The sequence below is a fragment of the Hypanus sabinus genome, chromosome 6 (genome assembly GCF_030144855.1).
Source record: "Hypanus sabinus isolate sHypSab1 chromosome 6, sHypSab1.hap1, whole genome shotgun sequence".
Taxonomy (NCBI): Eukaryota; Metazoa; Chordata; class Chondrichthyes; order Myliobatiformes; family Dasyatidae; genus Hypanus; species Hypanus sabinus.
Genome location: NC_082711.1, coordinates 116495787 through 116516890, shown reverse-complemented (window position 1 = coordinate 116516890; position 21104 = coordinate 116495787). Strand labels below are relative to the sequence as shown.

At 40.2% G+C, this 21104-nt stretch overlaps 1 protein-coding gene across 1 annotated transcript in view; it reads right to left on the bottom strand.

The window, feature by feature from the left end:
• sycp1 (synaptonemal complex protein 1) overlaps nt 1-21104 on the bottom strand; it is a 223131-nt gene that overhangs the window by 48515 nt on the left and 153512 nt on the right. The window contains exons 22-23 of the mRNA XM_059971481.1: nt 16467-16529; nt 1615-1677 (exon numbers count right to left, since the gene is read on the bottom strand). Of these exons, the coding sequence (XP_059827464.1) occupies nt 1615-1677; nt 16467-16529 (126 nt within the window). The remainder of the gene's footprint in view (nt 1-1614; nt 1678-16466; nt 16530-21104) is intronic.

The window sequence follows — 21104 nt, the reverse complement described above, 5'->3', positions numbered from 1 at the left end:
CTCCAGTAATTTCCCTACTACTGTTGACAATTATAAACTCACTGGTTTAGAAGTTCATCAAATTTTTCCTTTGTCCTTCTGAAACAAAAGAACACCGTTGGCTATACTTCAGTCTGGTGGGACCTCACCTGTAGCTTAAGACAATTCAAAGATCACAATCAAGGCCTCAGAAATCTCCTTTCTTTCCTCTCGTAGTGTCCACCTCAATGTCTTCCAAGGAATCAAATACCTCTTCCTTAATATCAATATGCCCTAGTTTTTCAATGTAAGTCAATTGACAAATTACATCAAATATAGAATCTCAAACTATGCCTTCAAACTGTTACAAACAAGAGAAAATCTGCAGATGCTGGAAATCTAAGCAACACCCACAAACTCGAAGGAACTCAGCAAGCCAGGCAGCATCTATGGAAAAGAGAATAGTCGATGTTTTGGGTGAGAGTCTTCCTCAGGACTAGAGAAAAAAAATGAGGAGTCAGAGTTAGAAGGTGGGGGGAGGGAAGGAAGAAACACAAGGTGATGGGTTTGGAATATAGACTGTTCCACTTAGGCAACAAACAGGCAGGCGTAGCTAGGACCCATGCAAGTGTCCACGGCTACACCTTTTGTTTGAAGGAAGTGGGAAGAGATGAAGGAGAAATTATTGAGATTGAGGTCAAGTTCTGCCAGACAGATCGAGGCCCTGAATGGTAGCAAGGCAGGTGGTATAGGGGCAGGTATAGCACTTGTTTCACTTGCAAGGGTAAGTGCCAAGAGGGAGTTCAGTGGGGTGGGATGAATGGGCAAGGGAGTCACGTATGGTGCGATCCCTGTGGAAAGCAGAAAGTTGGGGGGAGGGTAAGGAACGGGCTTGGTGGTGGGATCCTACTAGAGATGGCAGTAAGCTATGGAGAATTATGTGCTGGATGCAGAGGCTGGTGGGGTGGTAAGTGAGGACAAGAGGAACCCTATCCCTGGTGGGGTGGCGGGAGGATGGGGTGAGGGTAGACATGTGCAAAATGGAGGTTGATGGTGGAGAAAGGGAAGCCCCTTTCCTTGAAGGAGGACGACATCTCCTTTGTTCTGGAATGAAAAGCCTCAACCTGAGAGCAGATGCAGTGGAGACAGAGGAATTGAGAGAAGGAATGAAAAGCTTCATCCTTCAAACAGTTCAGTAATTGAATACTAATGTTTTTCACCTTTGATGGAACAATCTGAAGTGCTCCAGATTAACATCTGAACCTGTGGGGAAGAGGGATCTCAGTGTGTTCAACTAATGTAGTTTGAATAGCTGTTCTTTACATTGCATGTAGGGAAAGATAGTCAGTAAAGGTTGTTCTATAGGTAAGAAATCATCAGTTTTCAAAGGAGTGAAGTTGAAATGAACGTTGGGCATTTGTCTATTGTTGACTTTATATGGGATTGTTTAATGCTGGTAAAAATGTTCCTTACATTAATAAATATTCCAGTGGCAATTAGTCAATTCCCCACAGGGTGCAAGGAGGTGCAGAAAAGCAGACATAATTGCTCTACACTAGGTTAAACCCATTTTTAACTGCACCCCATTTTTTAAAAAACTGTACATATGTAGAATTTCCTAGGACTATATTCCTTATATATTTTTGAGTTCTATACCTCTTGATTCAGTTCTTCAGCAGAGATGTTCTTATTTTCCAGTTGTTTTTTCAAAGAGTTCAGCTAGATAAACAAAAGCCATTAATTAAACAATAATACATGGAACAAATTAAAAATAAGAGACTAATAAATTGTTTTTTAGACTAAGTAGGTTCATAAATATTTTACTCTGGTATCTCATGAGAACTATACCAGAGAACTTTAATAGAGAGTGAGAAAATATTTGCTTGATTACTTTTGGTAAGGTTGCATTAATTCTGCATGGCACTCAATATAGTGTCTCAAGCAAGAAAGCTCAATAGCGCCTCAACTGAAGAAATCTGGCATGTCAACTTTGACCTCACTTTTTTTTCAATTGATGTACTGTAGAAAGTAACTTATCCGGATACATCATGGCTTGGTGTGACAAGAAGAAACTGCAGAGAGTTGTAGACACAGATTTAGATGTATTTATCACATGTACATTGAAACATGTAGTGTGTCATTTGTGTTAATAGCTAACACACCTAAGAATGTACTGGGGATAGTGTGCAAATGACAACACACTTTCTGGTGGCAACATAACTCAGCACATTACAGAAACCAGATTAGTCCGTTGCCTTATTGCAAAATTCGCACGCCAATCCAGACATTCTCTTTTTCTCTCCCATCAGGCTGAAGATAGAGAAGCCTGAAAGCACGTACCACCAGGATCAGGATGGTTTCTATCACATATATATTCAGCCTTATAACAATAAGGCTGTCAGATGGTTCCCTAGTATGATAAAATGGACTCACAACCTCTCAATCCACCTCATTATGACCTTTGATTTGATTTCTCTACTTGTACTGCACTTTCTATAGTTTTCTGCTATTGTTTTATCTTGTACTACCTCAATGTACTGTTGTAATGAATTGATTTGTATGAATGCTACACAAGACAAGCTTTTCATTGTACCTAGGTACATGTGGTAATAATAAGCCAATATACCAATTTATCGTTTTAACATCACTCATATTCTTTTGCTACTTTTCAAATTCTTTTTAATTTTCTTCCATTCCTCTTAACTTTTATTTCCATATTTCAATTGTTTTCATTTCTTTCTGCTTCTTTTCATTGCATTCGGGACGCTGTGCTTGGGATCACCATCATGTCGGTCGGCAGTCTTAGTCTTACATCACACATATATACTTAACAGTAAAAAATTACTTACCATTAATATAATTAAAATACCATGTGTTCAGATTAACAAAAGCAGCACAGCAGCATCGAGAGAATATCTGAATTGGCAATTAACAACAAACAACAGCAAGCTTTCAGTCTCCACCTACATGCCATGTTTTGAGTAAAAGGTTACAGTACAATTGTATCTGTATTTTACTTTTTTTTGAGTTGATTTAAGGTTTAAAAACAATCAGGATTGTAGACTTGTTCAGGTATTAGATATTCATCAGCAACGATCCTAACAAACTCAATTAATTTCTCTCCGTTTCCTGCAGAAGCTTTAAAAATTTAATGCGATTGCCTTTCCTTTTCTGCAACCAGCTTCTGAATTTTCATAACTACCTTCAATTTCCAGTTTGTTGTGATAGCTCTTTGCTTATTTCATGATCAGCATACCATTAAATGGCATATGTTCCCGCCAATGCTGATAAATCGACTCTTCCAATGCATGATCAAGATACTCATTAATTTATGTTCATTACATAAATGAGGTCACTTCTCAGAGCTTTCAGTGGTGCGCAGAGACCTGTACATCTCCTGGGAACCTTCCCAGCGCTTTGTGGGATTTTCCATTTGTGATGTTATGTCAGCATTCAAAAATATTTCGGATTTCAGAATTTCAGATAAGGGGAACCTTAGAACAACCTGCAGAACTATTCCTTCAAGGGAGCTGATCAAAATAGACCTTTCTAAGAATGCTCCACAAAATCAGTTGATTTCTTAATGCAAAACTGGTGAATTCTGCTGTATGCACATAGATTTCTGTTATCAGCTCAAAGAAACTGCTCTTGAAATAAATCTAGCTAACAGACTGATAGTGAAAGAGAAAAATATCATTCAGGTGACAAGTAAATTTAAAGGCAGGAAGAAAATTCTATTTCAATAAATTAGAGAGTGAAAAATACATGTCCGAATGGGGGGGGGGGGGGGGTTAGTATTCACCTTAAGGCTTCAGGTTATTAGATCATTGGGATCACTTCTGGCAGAGTAACAACCTGTACAAAAGTGACAGGTTGCACATGAACCCAAAGGGGACCAATATTCTTATAGACAGGACTGTTAGCACTGTTGGGGAGGGTTTAAGCTAATTTGGCAGGGGTATGGGAACTGGAGTGAAGGCACTCAGGATTGGACGGATGGTAAAAAAGCAAAGATAATATGCAGTCAGTCTGCCAGGAAGGGCAGGCAGATGACAGGAGAAAATTGCAGCCAACAGGGTGAGTATCAGTGCATTAGGGATGCAGAATCAAAAAGGGTAGAAAACAGTACTCAAAGTGTTATATCTCAATGCACGGAGTATAAGAAATAAGGTGAATGATCTTGCTGTACTTGATTGTCAGGTATGATGTTGTGGCTATCACTAAATCGTGGCTGAAGGATGGTTGTAGTTGGGAGCTAAATCTCAAAGGTTTCACATTGTATCAGAGGGATATGAAGATAGGCAGAGGGGGTGGTCTGGTTCTGTTGGTACAAAAAGGCATCAAATCATTAGAAAGATATGACATAAGGACATAAGATGTTCAACTCTTGCATGTTGAGTCAAGAAACCTGATGGCAGTTATATACAAGCTCATGATTCAGTCATTTGGCAGACTGAAAGAGCCAAATGGCCTAATGTCTTACGGAAAAAAGTGGGAAAAAGGAAAAAAAAATCTGAATCTTTTACCACATTTGTAAAGAATTTGAGTGTGAGCGTGCATAAGCTTTGTGCTAAATGATAAAGTCAGGTCTTTATATATTAATTCACAGAATGTAACATTGAAGCATCATCTGTAATGGGAAGTTGGATATGAAGCCCCATTCTTAATTTAATACAGGTATTATGAAGGTGTTCCCTGTACTGCAAGGGAAATAAGTGGGGGAATGGGATTGCTTTAAAGCAGGCATAGATTCAGTTTGCTGAACTGTCCCCTTCTATGTGTTAAGAAAATTTATGATAATGAGATCTAAGACTCAGAATGTATAAGGCAGGGAAAGAATAGGATTGGCATGCTGAGGTTGTGGCATAACTGCAGGGATGCAAAAACTGCTGAAGAACACATGCTTATATGTAATAGAAATTGTCTCAGGTTTAGGTATTTGTTTCAATTTGTTCAATGCCATAAACAGGAGGATGTGACAATCAGTTGAAAAAGGTATTGAATATCTAACGCAGTGATGCAGGAGACTAAAGCTAAATGACCTACAGCGCAATCAGGAGAATGAGGAGGAAATAGATAAGATCTACAGGAGGTAATCATCCTTCAGTTGCAGGAGGCAAGTAACTGAGTAATTGTTAGGAGAGGAAAAGGGAATAGGCAGAGACTACAGAGTAGCCTTGTGGCAGTTCCCCTCAATATAAAGTATACTGCTTTGGATACAGCTGGGTGGGGGAATGATCTACCAGGGAAAGCTGCAGCAACCAAGTCTCTGACATTGAATCTAGCTCTTGTGGCTCAGAAGGGAAGGGGGAAGCAAAGGAGTGCAGTGGTGATAGGAGATTCAATAGTTAGGGAAGCAGAAAGAAGATTCTGTGAAGGTGAAAGAGATACCTGGATAGTATGTCACTTCCCAGGTGCCAGGGTCAGGGACATCTTGGATTAGTCCACAGCATTCTAAATGGGGAGGTTGAGCAATCAAAAGTCATGATACATATTAGACATAGAACGAAAAAGGGGAGAATATAGGGAGCTAGGTGGGAAGCTGAAAAGAACCTCAGGGGTAGTAATCCATGGATTGCTGCCTGACCATTCATCAGTGAGGGTAAGAATAGGATGATTTGACAGATGAATGCATGGCTGAGGAATGGGTGCGTGGACAGGGTGTCAGGTTTGTGGTACATTGGGATCTTACTGAGGAAAGTATGACCTATACTAAAAAGACAGGTGAGATCTAAACTTGAGTGGGGCCAATATCCTTGTGGCCATCTTTGGTTGATGGTGAGTGTATAAGCTGACTTGGAAGAGGAGTAGAACCAGAGTGATAGGTCAGAGGATGTGGCAGTTATGGAGTCTATGAGGAAAGTGATCACAATTCTATCTCCTTTAGCATTGGAAAGGGATAGGAACAGACAAGTTATGAAAAGCATTTAATTGGAGTAAAGGGAAATATGAAGCTATCAGGCAGGAACTGGGAAGCATAAATTGGGAACAGATGTTCTCAGGAAAAAGTACAGAAGAAATGTGACAAATGTACAGAGGATATTTGCATGGAGTTCTGCATAGGTACATTCCAATGAGACAGGGAAAGGATGGTAAGGTACAGGAACCATGGTGTACAAAGGCTGTTGTAAATCTAGTCAAGAAGAAAAGAAGAGCTTACAAAAGGTTCAAAAAACTAGGTGATGATAGAGATCTAGAAGTTTATAAGGCTGGCAGGAAGGAGTTTAAGAAAGAAATTAGGAGAGCCAGAAGGGGCCATGAGAAGGGCTTGGCAGACAGGATTAATGAAAACCCCAAGACATTCTACAAGTATGTGAAGGGCAAGAGGATAAGACGTGAGAGAATAGGACCAATTAAGTGTGACAGTGGTAAAGTGTGTATGGAACCGGAAGAGATAGCAGAGGTACATAATGAATACTTTGCTTCAGTATTCACTACAGTAAAGAATCTTGGCGATTGTAGGGATAACTTACAGTGGACTGAAAAGCTTAAGCATGTTGATATTAAGAAAGAGGATGTGCTGGAGCTCTTGGAAAGCATCAAGTTGGATAAGTCACTGGGACTGGATGAGATGTACCTATGGCTACTGTGGGAGCCGAGGAAGAAGATTGTTGAGCCTCTGGCAATGATCTTTGCATCATCAGTGGGGGCAGGAGAGGTTCTGGAGGATTGGAGGGTTGCAGATGTTGGTCCTTTATTCAAGAAAGGGAGTAGAGATAGCACAGGAAATTATAGACCAGTGAGCCTTACTTCAGTGGTTGGTAAGTTGATCGCGAAGATTCTGAGAGGCAGGACTTATGAACACTTGGAGAGGCATAATATGATTAGGAACAGTCAGCATGGCTTTGTGAAAGGCAGGTCATTCATGGGATCCAAGGGGACATTGCTTTGAGAATCCAATGATAGAAGGCAAAGAGTCGTTGTAGACTGGTCATATTCTGCATGGAGGTTGCTGACCAGTGGTGTGCCTCAGGGATCTTTCTAGGACCCCTACTCTTTGTGATGTTTATAAATGACCTGGATGAGGAAGTGGAGGGACGGGTTAGTAAATTTGTTGATGACAGAAAGGTTAGGGTGCTGTGGATAGTGTGGAGGGCTGTCAGAGATTACAGCGGGACATTGATAGGGTGCAAAACTGGGCTGAGAAGTGGCAGGTGGAGTTCAACCCAGATAAGTGTGAGGTTGTTCATCTTAGTAGCTCAAATATGATGGCAGAATATACTATTAATGGAAAAATTCTTAGCAGTGTGGAGAACCAGAGAGATCTACTGTGCAGGTTGACTCTGTGGTTAAGAAAGTATATGGTGCATTGGCCTTCATCAATTCTGGGATTGAGTTTAGGAGCTGAGGGGTAATGTTGCAGCTATATAGGACCCTGGTCAGACCCCACTTGGAGTACTGTGCTCATTTCTGGTTGCCTCACTACAGGAAGGACATAGAAACCATAGAAAGAGTGCAGAGGAGATTTACAAGGATGTTGCCAGGATTGGGGAGAAGGCCTTATGAGAATAAATTGAGTGAACTTGGCCTTTTTTCCTTGGAGCAAAGGAGAATGAAAGATGACTTGATAGAGGTGTATAAGATGATGAGAGGCAATGATCGTGTGAATAGTCAGAGGCTTTTTCCCAGGGCTGAAATGGCTAGCACAAGAGGGCACAGTTTTAAGGTGCTTGGAAGTAGGTACAGAGGAGATGTCAGGGGTAAGTTTTTTTGCAGAGTGGTGAGCGCGTGGAATGGGCTGCCGGTGACAGTGGTGGAGGCGGATACGATAGGGTCTTTTGAGAGACTCCTGGACAGGTACATGGAGCTCAGAAAAATAGAGGGCTATGGGTAACCCTAGCTAATTTCTAAGGAAAGGACATGTTCGGCATAGCTTTGCGGGCCAAAGGGCCTATATTGTGTTGTAGGTTTTCTATATTTCTATGAAAGATAAGCAGTCGATAGGGCAAAATTGCAGTCAGTGGGATGGGTTGAAATGTGTTTATTTTACTGCAACAAGTATCTGGAACAAGAGTGATGAACTTAGGGCATTGGTCAGTGCATGGAACTATGATATTCTACAAGGGCAAGAATGGCTGTTGGGTGTTCAACATTTAGATGCTTCAAAAGAGACAGAGAGGGAAGTAAAAGAGGTGGGGAAGGGGCATTGCTAAACAGCTGCAGAAAGGGAAAACATCATGAAGGGATTATCTACTGAGCCGTGTGGGTGGAAGTCAGAAAGAGGAAGGGAACAATCACTCTATTGGGAATATTCTATAGACACCCCCCCCCCCACCCCCCGCTATTAACAATAGAAACACTGAAGAATAGATTAGGAGACAGATTTTGGAAAGGTGTCATGGGGGATTTTAACTTCCCTAATATTTATTGGCATCTCCTTAGTGCAAAGGACTCAGATGGTACGGAATTTATTAAGTGTAACCTCCAATATGTAGACAGGCCAACTGCTGCTTAGCAGTGAACCAGGTCAGCTGTCAGATCTCTCAGTGGGACAGCATGTAAGAGACAATGACCACAGGATAGAAATAGCTAATACAAGGGTGCATCATTTTAATAGGAGGAATGTAGGTGGGATGTCAGAGGTAAAGTCTTCACACAGAGAGTGAAGCACTCTGCTGGGGTGGTATAGGCAGATACATTAGGGACATTTTGATAAATCTTAGATAGGTATATGGATGATAGAAAAATGGAGGGCTATGTAGGAGGGATCTTAGAGTAGGTTAAAATGTTGGCACAACATCTTGGACAAAAGAGCCTGTACTGTGCTGTATTGTTCTGAACTGTCAGATTACTTGTCTGACATATATCTCCGCCTGAGCAGAAATGATCTTATTTAAATACTGTATAGAGAAAGCTTAAGTCTGTGTTTATATCTAACATAAAGTTTAGTCTCTGCTCACTGATTTCTTCAGTCTCTGGCATCATTCAGAAATGGATCAGGTTGTGGTCAATTTTGGCGTCATAACAAACTTAAGATGAACCGTGACCAGATAGCTATACTATCACTATTTTCAATTTTCTTTTATAAAAAATATCCAACTCAACATTCCCTCAATTTATATGCTGCTTTAACTTTCATCCATTATGTTGTATACCTGTACTTGATATCCGATGTACTCCCAGCTAACTGCTCTCTTTTTAGCTAATCATATGGTAAAATTCAGATGGTTTCCATTTATGTTCCTATGGGAGGCAGAGAGATTAATTGACAGGTGAGATATGGAAGTAGGTCCACCTAAGATGCAGGAAACAGATAACTGGGTGACCATAAGGATGGAGAAAGGGATAGGCAGCCAGTGTAAAGCCACAGTGATCAGGTCTCTGGTACTGAGTCTGGCTCTGTGGTTCAGAAGGGAAGGAGGAAGAAGAGGTGAGCTGCAGATATAGAGGATTTATTGGTTAGAGGAACAGACAGGGGGTTCAATGGATAATTTACTACGTGGCTAAGAAGATGGTGCATGAGGAAGGGCTTCAGATTTTTGGACTATTGGGCCCCTTCAAGGGAAGGTGGCACTTTTATAGATGGGACTGTTGGCACTGAACTGGAGGGGACCAATAGCCTAGTGGGAAGGTTTCCCAGTGTTGCTGCTCTGGCGGGTTTAAACTGCAGTTGCAAGGGAATGTGAACCAGAGTGCCAAAGAAGCTAATGTAGTACTGTAGTTGTGGGAAAGTAGATGTTAGGCATACATATAAAGACAGGAATCAAAAGGTTGAGCATGGTGGGACTAATTTTCTGAGTAGTTGTAGGTAAGGCAGATGAGCTTAGAGCATGGATCAACAGTTGAAATTATGATATTGTAGCCATTGTTGAGACTTCTTTGCAGGAGGGGCAGATCTAACAGCTCAATATTCCAGAGTTCTGTTGCTTTAGACCTAACAGAGGGGGAGGTATTAAAGGAAGAAGGGTTTACTCATCAGGAAAAAGTCAGTGCTCATCTACTAACGCTAAATGAGCAGAAATGAGCAGTAAGAAAGGAATGACCACATTAATGGGATTATATTATAGACCACCCAATAGCCAGCAGGATTTAAAGGAAGACGTTTATAGACAGATTGCAGACAGTTTTAAGGAATGTAAGGTTGTGATAGTAGGTGTTTTTGAGGGATAATGAGGACCTGGTTAGGAAGAAGGTGGTGCATAGTAGGTATAAGCAACAAGGAACAAATGAGGTACTTGAGGAGGGTAAGACATGCAAGAGGACACTTAAGAGGGAATTCAGGAGGCTAAAGAAAACATAAGATGGCTCTGGCAGACCAGGTGAAGGAAAATAACTGGGCTTCTACAGATATATTGAGAAAAACAATAGGAAGGAACAAAACTGGTCCTCTTGAAAGTCAGAGTGATAATCTGTGTATGGTGCCAAAAGAGATGGTGAAGATCTTGAATGGACTTTTTGCATCTATATTTACTTAAAAGAGTCTATAGAACTGAGGTAAAACAGCAGCAAATCCATGAACACATGCAGATTGCAGATGAGATGCTTGCTGTCTTGAGGCAAATTAGGATAAATCCCCAGGGCCTGACAAGCTTATGGAAGGCTCATGCAGAAACAGCAGGAGCTGTAGCAGAGGTATTTAAAGTGTCCTTAGCCACAGGTGAAGTGCTGGAGAATTGTAGAAGTGCTAATGTTGTTAGGCTGTTTAAGAAATGCTCTAAGAATAAGTCAGGAAATTATAGGCTGATGAGCCTGACACCATCAGTGGGTCAATTATTGGAAGGTATTCTAAGGGACCAGTTACTTAAGTATTTGGATAGACAGGCACATATTAGGGATAGTCAACATGACTTTGTGCTTGGTAGGTCATATCTAACCAGTATAATAAGATTGTTTTGAGGTGTTTACTAGGAAAATTGAAGGAAAGTCAATAGATGTTGTTTATAAGGACTTTGGCAAGTCATTTGACAAGGTCGTGGATGGGAGATTGATCAGGAAGGATTAGTTGCTTGGCATTGAAGTTAAGGTGGTTAAGTGGATTCAGCATTGACTTCATGAGAGAAGTTAGAAATGCTAGCAGATGGTTGCCTCTTTAATGGGAAGCCTGTAACTAGTGGTGTGCCACAGCTATCAGTGCAGGATCTGTTGTTGTTTGCCATTTATATCAAAGATCTGGATGATACTATGGTAAACTGGATGAACAGAATTGAAGTTGATGGCAAGATTAGGGGTGTAGTGGACAGCAAGCGCAGTGGGATCTGGGCCAGCTGGAAAAATGGGCTGAAAAATGGCAGATGGAATTTAACGTAGACAAGTGTGAGGTGTGCATTTTGAGAGGACAAAAGAGGGGTGACTTAGCAATCAATCGTGGGGTTCTGAGGAGTGAGGTAAAACAGTGGGATCTAGGAACACAGATCCATAATTCACTGAAAGTGGTGTCACAAGTAGATAAGGTTGTGAAGAGAGCTTTTGCCACATGGCTTTCCTAAATCAAAGCATTGACTACAGGAGTTAGAATATTATGTTGTGTAAGATGTTGGTGAGGCCTAATTTGGGTTAATGTGTGCAGTTCTGGTTACCTACCTGCAGAAAAGGTATCGAAAAATTGAAAAAGCAAAGGCAAAATTTATAAGGATGTAGCTGGTACTTGAGGACTTGAGTTGTAGAGAAAGGTTAAATAGGTTAGGATTTTATTCCCTGGAGCATAGACGAATGAGGGGAGATTTGATACAAAATTATGAGGAGCATCGGTAAGGTTAATGCAAGCAAGTTTTTCCATTGAGATGAGGTGAAACTAGAACTAGAGGGAATGAGTTAAGGGTGAAAGGTGGAATGTTTAGGGGAACATGAGAAGGAACTTCTTCACTCAGAGGATGGTGAGAGTATGGAATGTATTGCCAGTGGAAGTGCTGAATGCAGGTTCAATTTCCACATTCAAGAGAAGTTTGGATAAGTACATGGATGGGAGGAGTATGAAGTGCTTTGGTCTACATGCAGGTCGATAGCACTTAGCAGAATGATATTTCAGCATGGGCTAAATGGGCTGAAGGGCCACTTTCCGTGGTGTATGACTCTATAATTCTAATTTGCATTATTACATTCACCAATCATCCTTGGCTTTGCTGACCTACGTTGCATTTTGTTTAAGCAATGGTTGAATTCAAATCATCAGGTTTGCTTTTAAACCCTTGACCTTCTTTAACTCTGTTTCTATCATTGCTTTGAGATCTCCTTGCTTCTACAGTTGTTGGCTTTTGCTAACTCTGTATTTAATTGATGTTATGCAGTAACTGAATGCCACATTTTCAGCTGCAAAGACATTAATGTGGGAACTTCTATAAATTTCTCTTTCCTCCTGAGTAAAACTTATCTTTTTAATGAATCTTTGGTCATGAATCTCATATGTTGTTGCCGTCTGCTACATTTCAAGTATAAAATCTGGAAATTGAGTACATCATTTCATCACGTTCCTCCAGGACCCTGGTGCTACATGAAACAACACAAAACTAACACTAGACTATGTGAGACAGCACAAGGCTACACTAGACTACATAAAACAACATAAAAACTGCACTAGACTACAGACCTGCACAGGACTACATAAAGTGCACAAAACAGTGCAGGGCAGTACAATAATTAATAAACAAGACAATAGACACAGTAGAGGACAAATTACAATATCAGTCTAGACTCTGAGTATTGAGGAGTCTGATGGCTTGGGGGAAGAAACTGTTGCAGTCTGGTCGTGAGAGCCTGAATGCTTTGATACCTTTTGCCAGATGGCAGGAGGGAGAAGAGCTTGTGTGAGGGGTGTGTGGGATCCTTCACAGTGCTGTTAGCTTTGCAGGTGCAGCGTGTAGTGTAAATGTCTATAATAGTGGGAAGAAAGACCCCGATGATCTTCTCAGCTGACCTCACTATCCACTGCAGGGTCTTGCGATCTGAGACGGTACAATCCCCGAAACAGGCAGTGATGCAGCTGCTCAGGATGCTCTCAATACATCCTCTATAGAATGTGGTGAGGATGGGGTGGACTTTTCTCAGCCTTCGCAGAAAGTAGAGATGCTGCTGGGCTTTCTTGACTATGGAGCTGGTTTTGAGAGACCAGGTAAGATTCTCCACCAAGAAATCTGGTGCTCTTAATGATCTCAACAAAGGAGCTGTCAATGTTCAGCGGAGAGTGGTCACTCCATGCTCTCCTGAAGTCAACAACCATCTCTTTTGTTTTGTTCACATTCAGAGATAGGTTGTTGGTTCTGTACGAGTCTGTTAGCCGCTGCACCTCCTCTCTGTACGCTGACTTGTCATTCTTGCTGATGAGACCCACCACAGTTGTGTCATCAGCAAACTTGATGATGTGATTTAAACTGTTTATTGCTGCACAGTCGTGAGTCAGCAGAATGAACAGCAGTGGACTGAGCACACAGCCCGTGCTCATTGTGATGGTGTTGGAGATGCTGCTCTCGATCCAGACTGACGAGGTCTCCCAGTCAGGAAGTTTAGGATCAAGTTGCAGAGGGAGGTGTTCAGGCCCAGCAGTTTCAGCTTCCCAATCAGGTGCTGAGGAACGATTGTGTTGAATGCTGAAATGAAGTCTATGAACAGCATTTGAATGTATGTGTCTTTTTTGTCCAGGTGGACAGTGGTGGTGATGGTGTCATCTATTGAGCGGTTGGGACAATACTTGAACTGCAGGGGTTCAAGTGAGGGGGGCAGCAGGGTCTTTATGTGCCTCATGATGAGCCTTTCGAAGCACTTCATGATGATGGATGTGAGTGCAATGGGACAGTAGTCGTTGAGACAGGACACCGAAGACTTCTTTGGACGGGGACAATGGTGGCGGCCTTGAAACACATTGGAACAATGGCACTGCTCAGGGAGATGTTGAAGATGTCAGTGAGAACATCTGCCAGCTGGTCTACACATCTTCTGAGCACTCTGCCAGGAATATTGTCCGGTCCAGCAGCCTTCCGTGGGTTGACCCTGCATAGAGTTTTCCTCACATCGGCCACAGTAAGACACAGCACCTGGTCACTGGGTGGAGGAGGAGCTGTCTTTCTCGCCACCATGTCATTTTCCACCTAGAAATGAGTGTAGAAGTTGTTCAATGCATCTGGGAGGGAGGCATCACCAGCACAGGCAGGTGATGCTGTCCTGTAGTTGGTGGTGTCCTGAATGCCCTTCCACATGCACCACATGTCGCTGCTGTCCTGGAAGTTGCTGTAGATTTGCTGGGCATGTGCATGCTTTGCCCCTCTGATGGCCCAGGACAGTTTGGCCCTCACTATTGTTAGGGCTGCCTTGCCACCTGCTCTGAAGGCAGAGTCACTGGTCCTCAGCAGCACACGCATCTCTGCGGTCATCCATGACTTCCGGTTAGAGCGTGTAGTGATGGTCTTGGACACAGAGACACCATCGATGCACTTGCTGATGTAGCTGGTCACTGATGCCATGTACTCCTCCAAGTCAGTAGAGTTGCCATCGGTTGCAGCCTCCCTGAACATGTGCCAGTCAGTGTGCCCAAAGCAGTCTTGAAGAGCAGAGATGACTCCTACTGGCCAGGTTTTCACCTGCTTCAGAACATGTCTGGTGCGTCTGACGAGCGATCTGTATGCTGGGATTAGAATAACACAGATGTGGTCTGAGAGGTAGGGGCAGGTCTATGCCTGGTACACGTCGGGGATGTTTGTGTAAACAAGGTTGAATGCGTTCTCTTCTCGTTGCAAAGTCCACATACTGATGGAATTTGGGGAGCACTGACTTGAGGTTCACGAGGTTAAAATCTCCGGCGACAATAAACAGTCCATCAGGGTGTGCATTCTGCAGTTCGCTAATAGCTCCATACAGTTCACAGAGCGCCTCCTTAGCATTAGCGCTAGGGGGAATGTACACACTGACTGTACAGTACAGTAGTGAATTCCTGTGGTAAATAAATGGTCTGTATCTAACAGTCACAAACTCCACTAGAGATGAGCAGTAACTAGAGACCAGCACAGAGTTCTTGCACCATTCTGTGCTAATGTAAATAACGCGAGTAAATAAATAAATAATTAAATTTCGCGAGTCTTACCCCACAGAGTTGCATCTCTGTCAGCCTGAAACAAGGTGAGCCCGTCTAGCTGAATGGTGGCATCCTAAACTTTTGAGAGGGATAGATAGAGTTGACGTGAATAGGCTGTTTCCATTGAGAGTAGGGGAGATTCAAACGAGAGGACATGATTTGAGAGTTAGGGGGCAGAAGTTTAAGGGAAACACGAGGGGGTATTTCTTTACTCAGAGAGTGATAGCTGTGTGGAATGAGCTTCCTGTAGAAGTAGTAGAGGCCAGTTCAGTTGTGTCATTTAAGGTAAAATTGGATAGGTATGTGGACAGGAAAGGAGTGGAGGGTTATGGGCTGAGTGCAGGTAGATAGGACTAGGTGAGATAAGAGTTCGGCACGGACTAGAAGGGCCGAGATGGCCTGTTTCCGTGCTGTGATTGTTATATGGTTATATGGTTAAACTCTGTTGCTAAGCCACGTTTCTGTGAAAATGAAAGCGCAGCAGACTCTGTCCTCCTGCCGAGTAGTCCACTGGAGTTGAATGTCGTCCAATTTATTGTTCAGGGAGCGGACATTGGAGAGCAGAATGAACAGCAGAGCTGGCCGGCTAGGGTTTGTTTTTAGCCCAGCACCTACTCAAAAGTTTCTTAAATGACCCCATTGTATCTGCATCTTCTACCACCCATGGCATTCCACACACTCACCATCTTGGTGCAAAAACCATCCTCCCATATCTTCCTTGAATCACATTAGAATTATGCCTGCTCATATTAGCCATTTCCACCCTTGGAAAATGTCTCTAGCTATCCACTTGATCTATGTCTCTCATTATCTTATACAAATCTATCAAGCCACCTCTCATCCTCCTTCACTCCAAAGAGAAGAGCCCAAGCTTGCTCAAACTATCCTGATAAGACATGCTCTCTAATCCAGGCAGTATCCTAGTAAATCTCCTCTGCACACTTTATAAAGCTTCTACATCCTTCCCATATTGTTGCAACCAGAACAGATCACAATATTCAAAGTAGGATCTAACTAGTTTTATAGAGTTGCAACACTACCTTGTGGCTCTTGAATTTAACAGCTTGAATAATGAAGGCTAATGTACCATACACCTTCTTCAAACCCTATAAATCTGCGATTGAACTTTGAGGGATTTATGGATGTTACCTCAAGATGCCTTTGTTCTTCCAACACTGCTAAGAATCCTGCCATTAACCCTATATTTTACCTTCAAATTTGACCTTTCAAAGTGAATCACTTCACAGTTTTCCAAGTTGAACTCTGTCTGCCACTTCTCATCTCAGCTCTGCATCCTGTCATGTCCCAGTGTAACCTTTGACAACCTTCACAGTATTTACAACTTCACTAACCTTCATGTTATTCAGATTTGGCAATTTTATCATTTTAACTTCTATTAGAACATAGTAATTAATCTGTTTCAATTATATTTTAAAGCATATTTGCTTATTTAATAGTTTTCCTTAACTATAATGCATATGAGAATAACATAGACCATTTTTCCTCTTACCTTATTCTCCATTGTCTTTAGTAACTTCTCCTTCTTCTTTACTTCATTTCGTAAAGTTTTGGACTGGGAAAGAGTATTTGTAATAGTTTGATGTCCTTTTGTTACTCTATATTTCTCACAATTATTGTAATTATTTTTCACCTGTATATGTCTCCAACCTTATTTCATTTTAACAATGTTAAGTTTTTTTTTACCTAACCCGTTGAACTCATGAAAAATGTAAATTACAAAGCATGGCTCCTGGTGGGTTGTGTTTATGAGCTATTTGACTGGATGCTTTGTATCTCTAATGCAGGGGTTCCCAACTAGGGTTCCACTGACCCCTCAGTTAATGATAGGGGATAAAAAAGGTTGGGAACCCTTGCTCTACTGAGAAAAAAATCACATATTTTAGTACCTAAAACATACCACCAGACAAATTGTACTGTTGGTATGAAAGCAAGGCAGCAAGCAGGGTATAGTTTATAGACAAAATGCTGCTCTTGTGATTAGTGGCAACTGAAGATTGATAGATATCTATGATTTTCTCTTAATAAGTATTGGTTTCTTGTATTGTGGTGATTTTATTATTATGTGTATATTGTGAATAATGTCCTGCAGATGAGAGAAGTCAGTCTCTTCTATAAAGCCTTGATCTCTGTCCACTTGATTGCTGGAGTAATTTGTGAGTTTGATGCTCTGCATTCTCATAATATCCATAAGACACAGTGTATCTGAACGGTGTAGAGCTGGGTAAGAGATCTTGGAGTCCTTGTTCATCAGTCACTGAAGGTGAATGAGCAATTGCAGCAGGCACTGAAGAAGGCTAAAGGAATGTTGGCCTTTATTACAAAGGGAATTGAGTACAAGAGCAAAGAAATCCTCTTGCACTTGTACAGAGCCCTGGTGAGACCACACCTGGAGTATTGTGTACAGTTTTGGTCTCCAGGGTTAAAGAAGGACATCCTGGCTGTAGAGGAAGTACAGCGTAGATTCACGAGGTTAATTCCTGGGATGTCTGGACTGTCTTATGCAGAGAGGTTAGAGAGACTGGACTTGTACACGCTGGAATTAAGGAGATTGAGAGGGGATCTGATTGAAACATATAAGATTATTAAGGGATTGGACAAGATAGAGGCAAGAAATATGTTCCAGATGCTGGGAGAGTCCAGTACCAGAGGGCATGGTTTGAGAATAAGGGGTAGGTCATTTAGGACAGAGTTAAGGAAAAACTTCTTCTCCCAGAGAGTTGTGGGGGTCTGGAATGCACTGCCTCGGAAGGTAGTGGAGGCCAATTCTCTGGATGTTTTCAAGAAGGAGCTAGATAGGTATCTTATGGATAGGGGAAATCAAGGGATATGGGGACAAGGCAGGAACCGGGTATTGATAGTAATTAATCAGCCATGATCTCAAAATGGCGGTGCAGGCTCGAAGGGCCGAATGGTCTACTTCTGCACCTATTGTCTATTGACACAGGAGTATATTTAGGACATTTGGCCCATCAAGTCTCCTCTGCCTCATGGCTGATTCATTATCCCACTCAGTCCCATTTTCCTGCCTTTTTACTGTAATCTTTGACGCCCTGACTAATCAAGGACCCACCAACATCCCCTTTAAATATACTCAATGACTTGACCTCCACAGCCATCTGTGGCAATGAATTTCAGATATTCCAACCCCTCGCTAAAAAAATTTCATCTAAATTGACATCACTTCATTCTGAGTCTGTGCCCTTTGGTCCTAGACTCCCACAGTGTAGGAAAAATCCTCTCCATGTCCACTCTATCTAGGCCTTTTAATATTCAATATATTTCAATGAGATCTTCTCATTCTTCTAAACTACAGCGAATACAGGCCCAGAGACATAAATTGTTCATATGTTAACCCTTTAGTTCCTAAAATCATTTTCATGAATCTCCTCTGGACCCTCTCCAAAGTCAACATAGCTTTTCTTAGATAATGGTCCCAAAACTGCTTACAATACTCCAAGCATGCTCCAACCAATGCCTTGTAAAGTCTCAGCATTACATCCTTGCTCTTATATTCTGGTCCTCTCAAAATGAATGCTAACACTGCATTTGCCTTCCTTACCACTGACTCAACCTGCAAGTTAATCTTTAGGGAATGCTGTTTTTGGTCTTCCAAGGAAGTTTCTCTTGGCTGTAGACTGTATGGGCTAAGTTTAATTACTTATGTATATTTGTCCTCATCTATATCTTGTGAAAGATGTTGATAACAATATAGGTGTTGAAGAGGTTGCATCTTCTCTAAGCTTTGTTCCTTCAAAAATAAATGTGCAAACCTCTAGATGTGTTTTTAACCTATTTCACAGAGCAGACAGCATTAGAATTAGACTTTAAGCATCAGCTAAAAATGTATCTTGAAACATTAAACAGAAGGGTCTTTAACTTGAAATGTTAAATTCTCCTCTTTCCACAGATGTTTCCAGCATTTTCATTTGATTTACAGAAACTCGTTCTTTTTCTGAGGCCTCTACATTGTTAGTATTAATGCCCTTAACATGTATCAATATGAACATATATAACTGCAGTTTTGATGTTTATGTTTCTTTTCTTTCTTTTCTTTTTCAATCTTTTTATTGATTTTCACATATACACAAAAAAAATAACATAGTAATAAGTAAATTATAAATACAATAGACTTGAAATCACATTGATAATAAGATAATAATATCCTACTAAACATCAACAAAAGAAAATACCTTAATCAAGTCCACATGATTATATGAAAAAAAAACAAAAATAACCATTAAAAAAGAAAAAAAAATATTAAAAAAATGTGAGAAAAAAAATATATATATTAAAAAAAAATAAAACACTAAACTAAACTAACATAGGCAATAATAACAGTTTACAAGTATAAGATAGTGTCAAAGAACTCCGGAACTCCATACCTGAACATGAATAAGCAGAAAGGTCTGGAGAAGGCCAAATTAATTCATATGAAAATGTCGAATAAACGGTCTCCAAGTTTCTTCAAATTTAATTGATGAGTCAAAAATAGTGCTTCTAATTTTTTCCAAACTCAGATAAGAAATAGTTTGAGAAAGCCATTGAAATGTAGTAGGAGGATTTACTTCTTTCCAATTTTGTAGTATAGACCTTCTGGCCATTAATGTTACAAAAGCAATCATTCGTCTGATTGAGGGGGAAAACTGATTACCATCTTCATTTGGTATGCCAAAAATTGCAGTAATAAAATGAGGTTGTAAATCTATATTCCAAATTGAAGAAATAGTAGTAAATATATCCTTCCAATAATTATGTAAAGTGGGACATGACCAAAACATATGGGTCAATGAGGCCACTGCTAAATGACATCTATCACATAGAGGGTTAATATGAGAATAGAATCGAGCAAGTTTATCTTTAGACATATGAGCTCTATGTACAATTTTAAATTGTATTAAAGCATGTTTAGCACATATAGAAGAAGAATTAACCATTTGCAAAATTTTTTCCCATTTATCTGTTGATATGTTGTATTGAAGTTCTTTTTCCCATTCTTGTTTAATTCTAACTGATATTTCTGGTTGTATCTTCATAATCATATTATAAATAAAAGCTACTAATCCCTTCTGACAAGGATTTAAGGTAAAGATCAAATCTGTAGTGTCCATCAAAGTTGAATTAGGAAAAGATGGTAAAACTTTATGTAAAAAATTTCTAATTTGTAAATATCTGAAAAAATTAGATTTAGGTAATTCAAATTTATTAGAAAGTTGATCAAATGACATCAAAGTATCTTCAAAAAAGAGATCACGAAAACATTTTATACCTTTCCTTTTCCATATGTTAAAAGCTTGATCTGTCCAGGAGGGTTTGAAAAAGAAATTAAATAAGATAGGGCTATCAAGAACAAAGTTTTTCAAAATAAAAAACTTACGAAATTGAAACCAAATTCGTAATGTATGTTTAATAACAGGATTAAATATTTGTTTATTAAATTTAACTAAATCCGCAGGAAGACAAGAACCAAGAACAGAGAATAGAGAATATCCCTTTACCTCATTACATTCCAAATTTACCCACTGTGGGCACAGTGGTGAATCCAAATCTAATTTCCAATACAATAAATTACGAATATTATTTGCCCAATAATAAAATCTAAAATTAGGTAAAGCTAAACCACCATCTTTTTTTGATTTTTGTAATTGCTTTTTACTTAACCTAGGGTTTTTATTTTGCCACACAAATGAAGAAATTTTTGAATCAATGTTATCAAAAAAAGATTTAGGAATAAAAACTGGTAGGGCTTGAAATAAATATAAAAATTTCGGTAAAATCATCATTTTGACAGCATTAATCCGACCAATTAATGATAAAAACAAGGGAGACCATCTTGTAGTAAGTTGATGAATTTGATGAAGCATAGGTAAAAAATTCAGTCTAAATAAATCTTTATATTTCTTGGTAATTTTTATACCTAGATAAGTGAAGTTATCAGTAACAACTTTAAATGGTATCCTATCAGTCAATAAAGTTTGTGCATTTAAAGGAAATAATTCACTCTTATCTAAATTTAGTTTATAACCAGAAAAAGTACCAAATTGAACCAACAAGGATAAAATAGCAGGAATAGACCTATCAGGGTCAGAAGTATATAACAGCAAATCATCAGCATAAAGAGATAATTTAT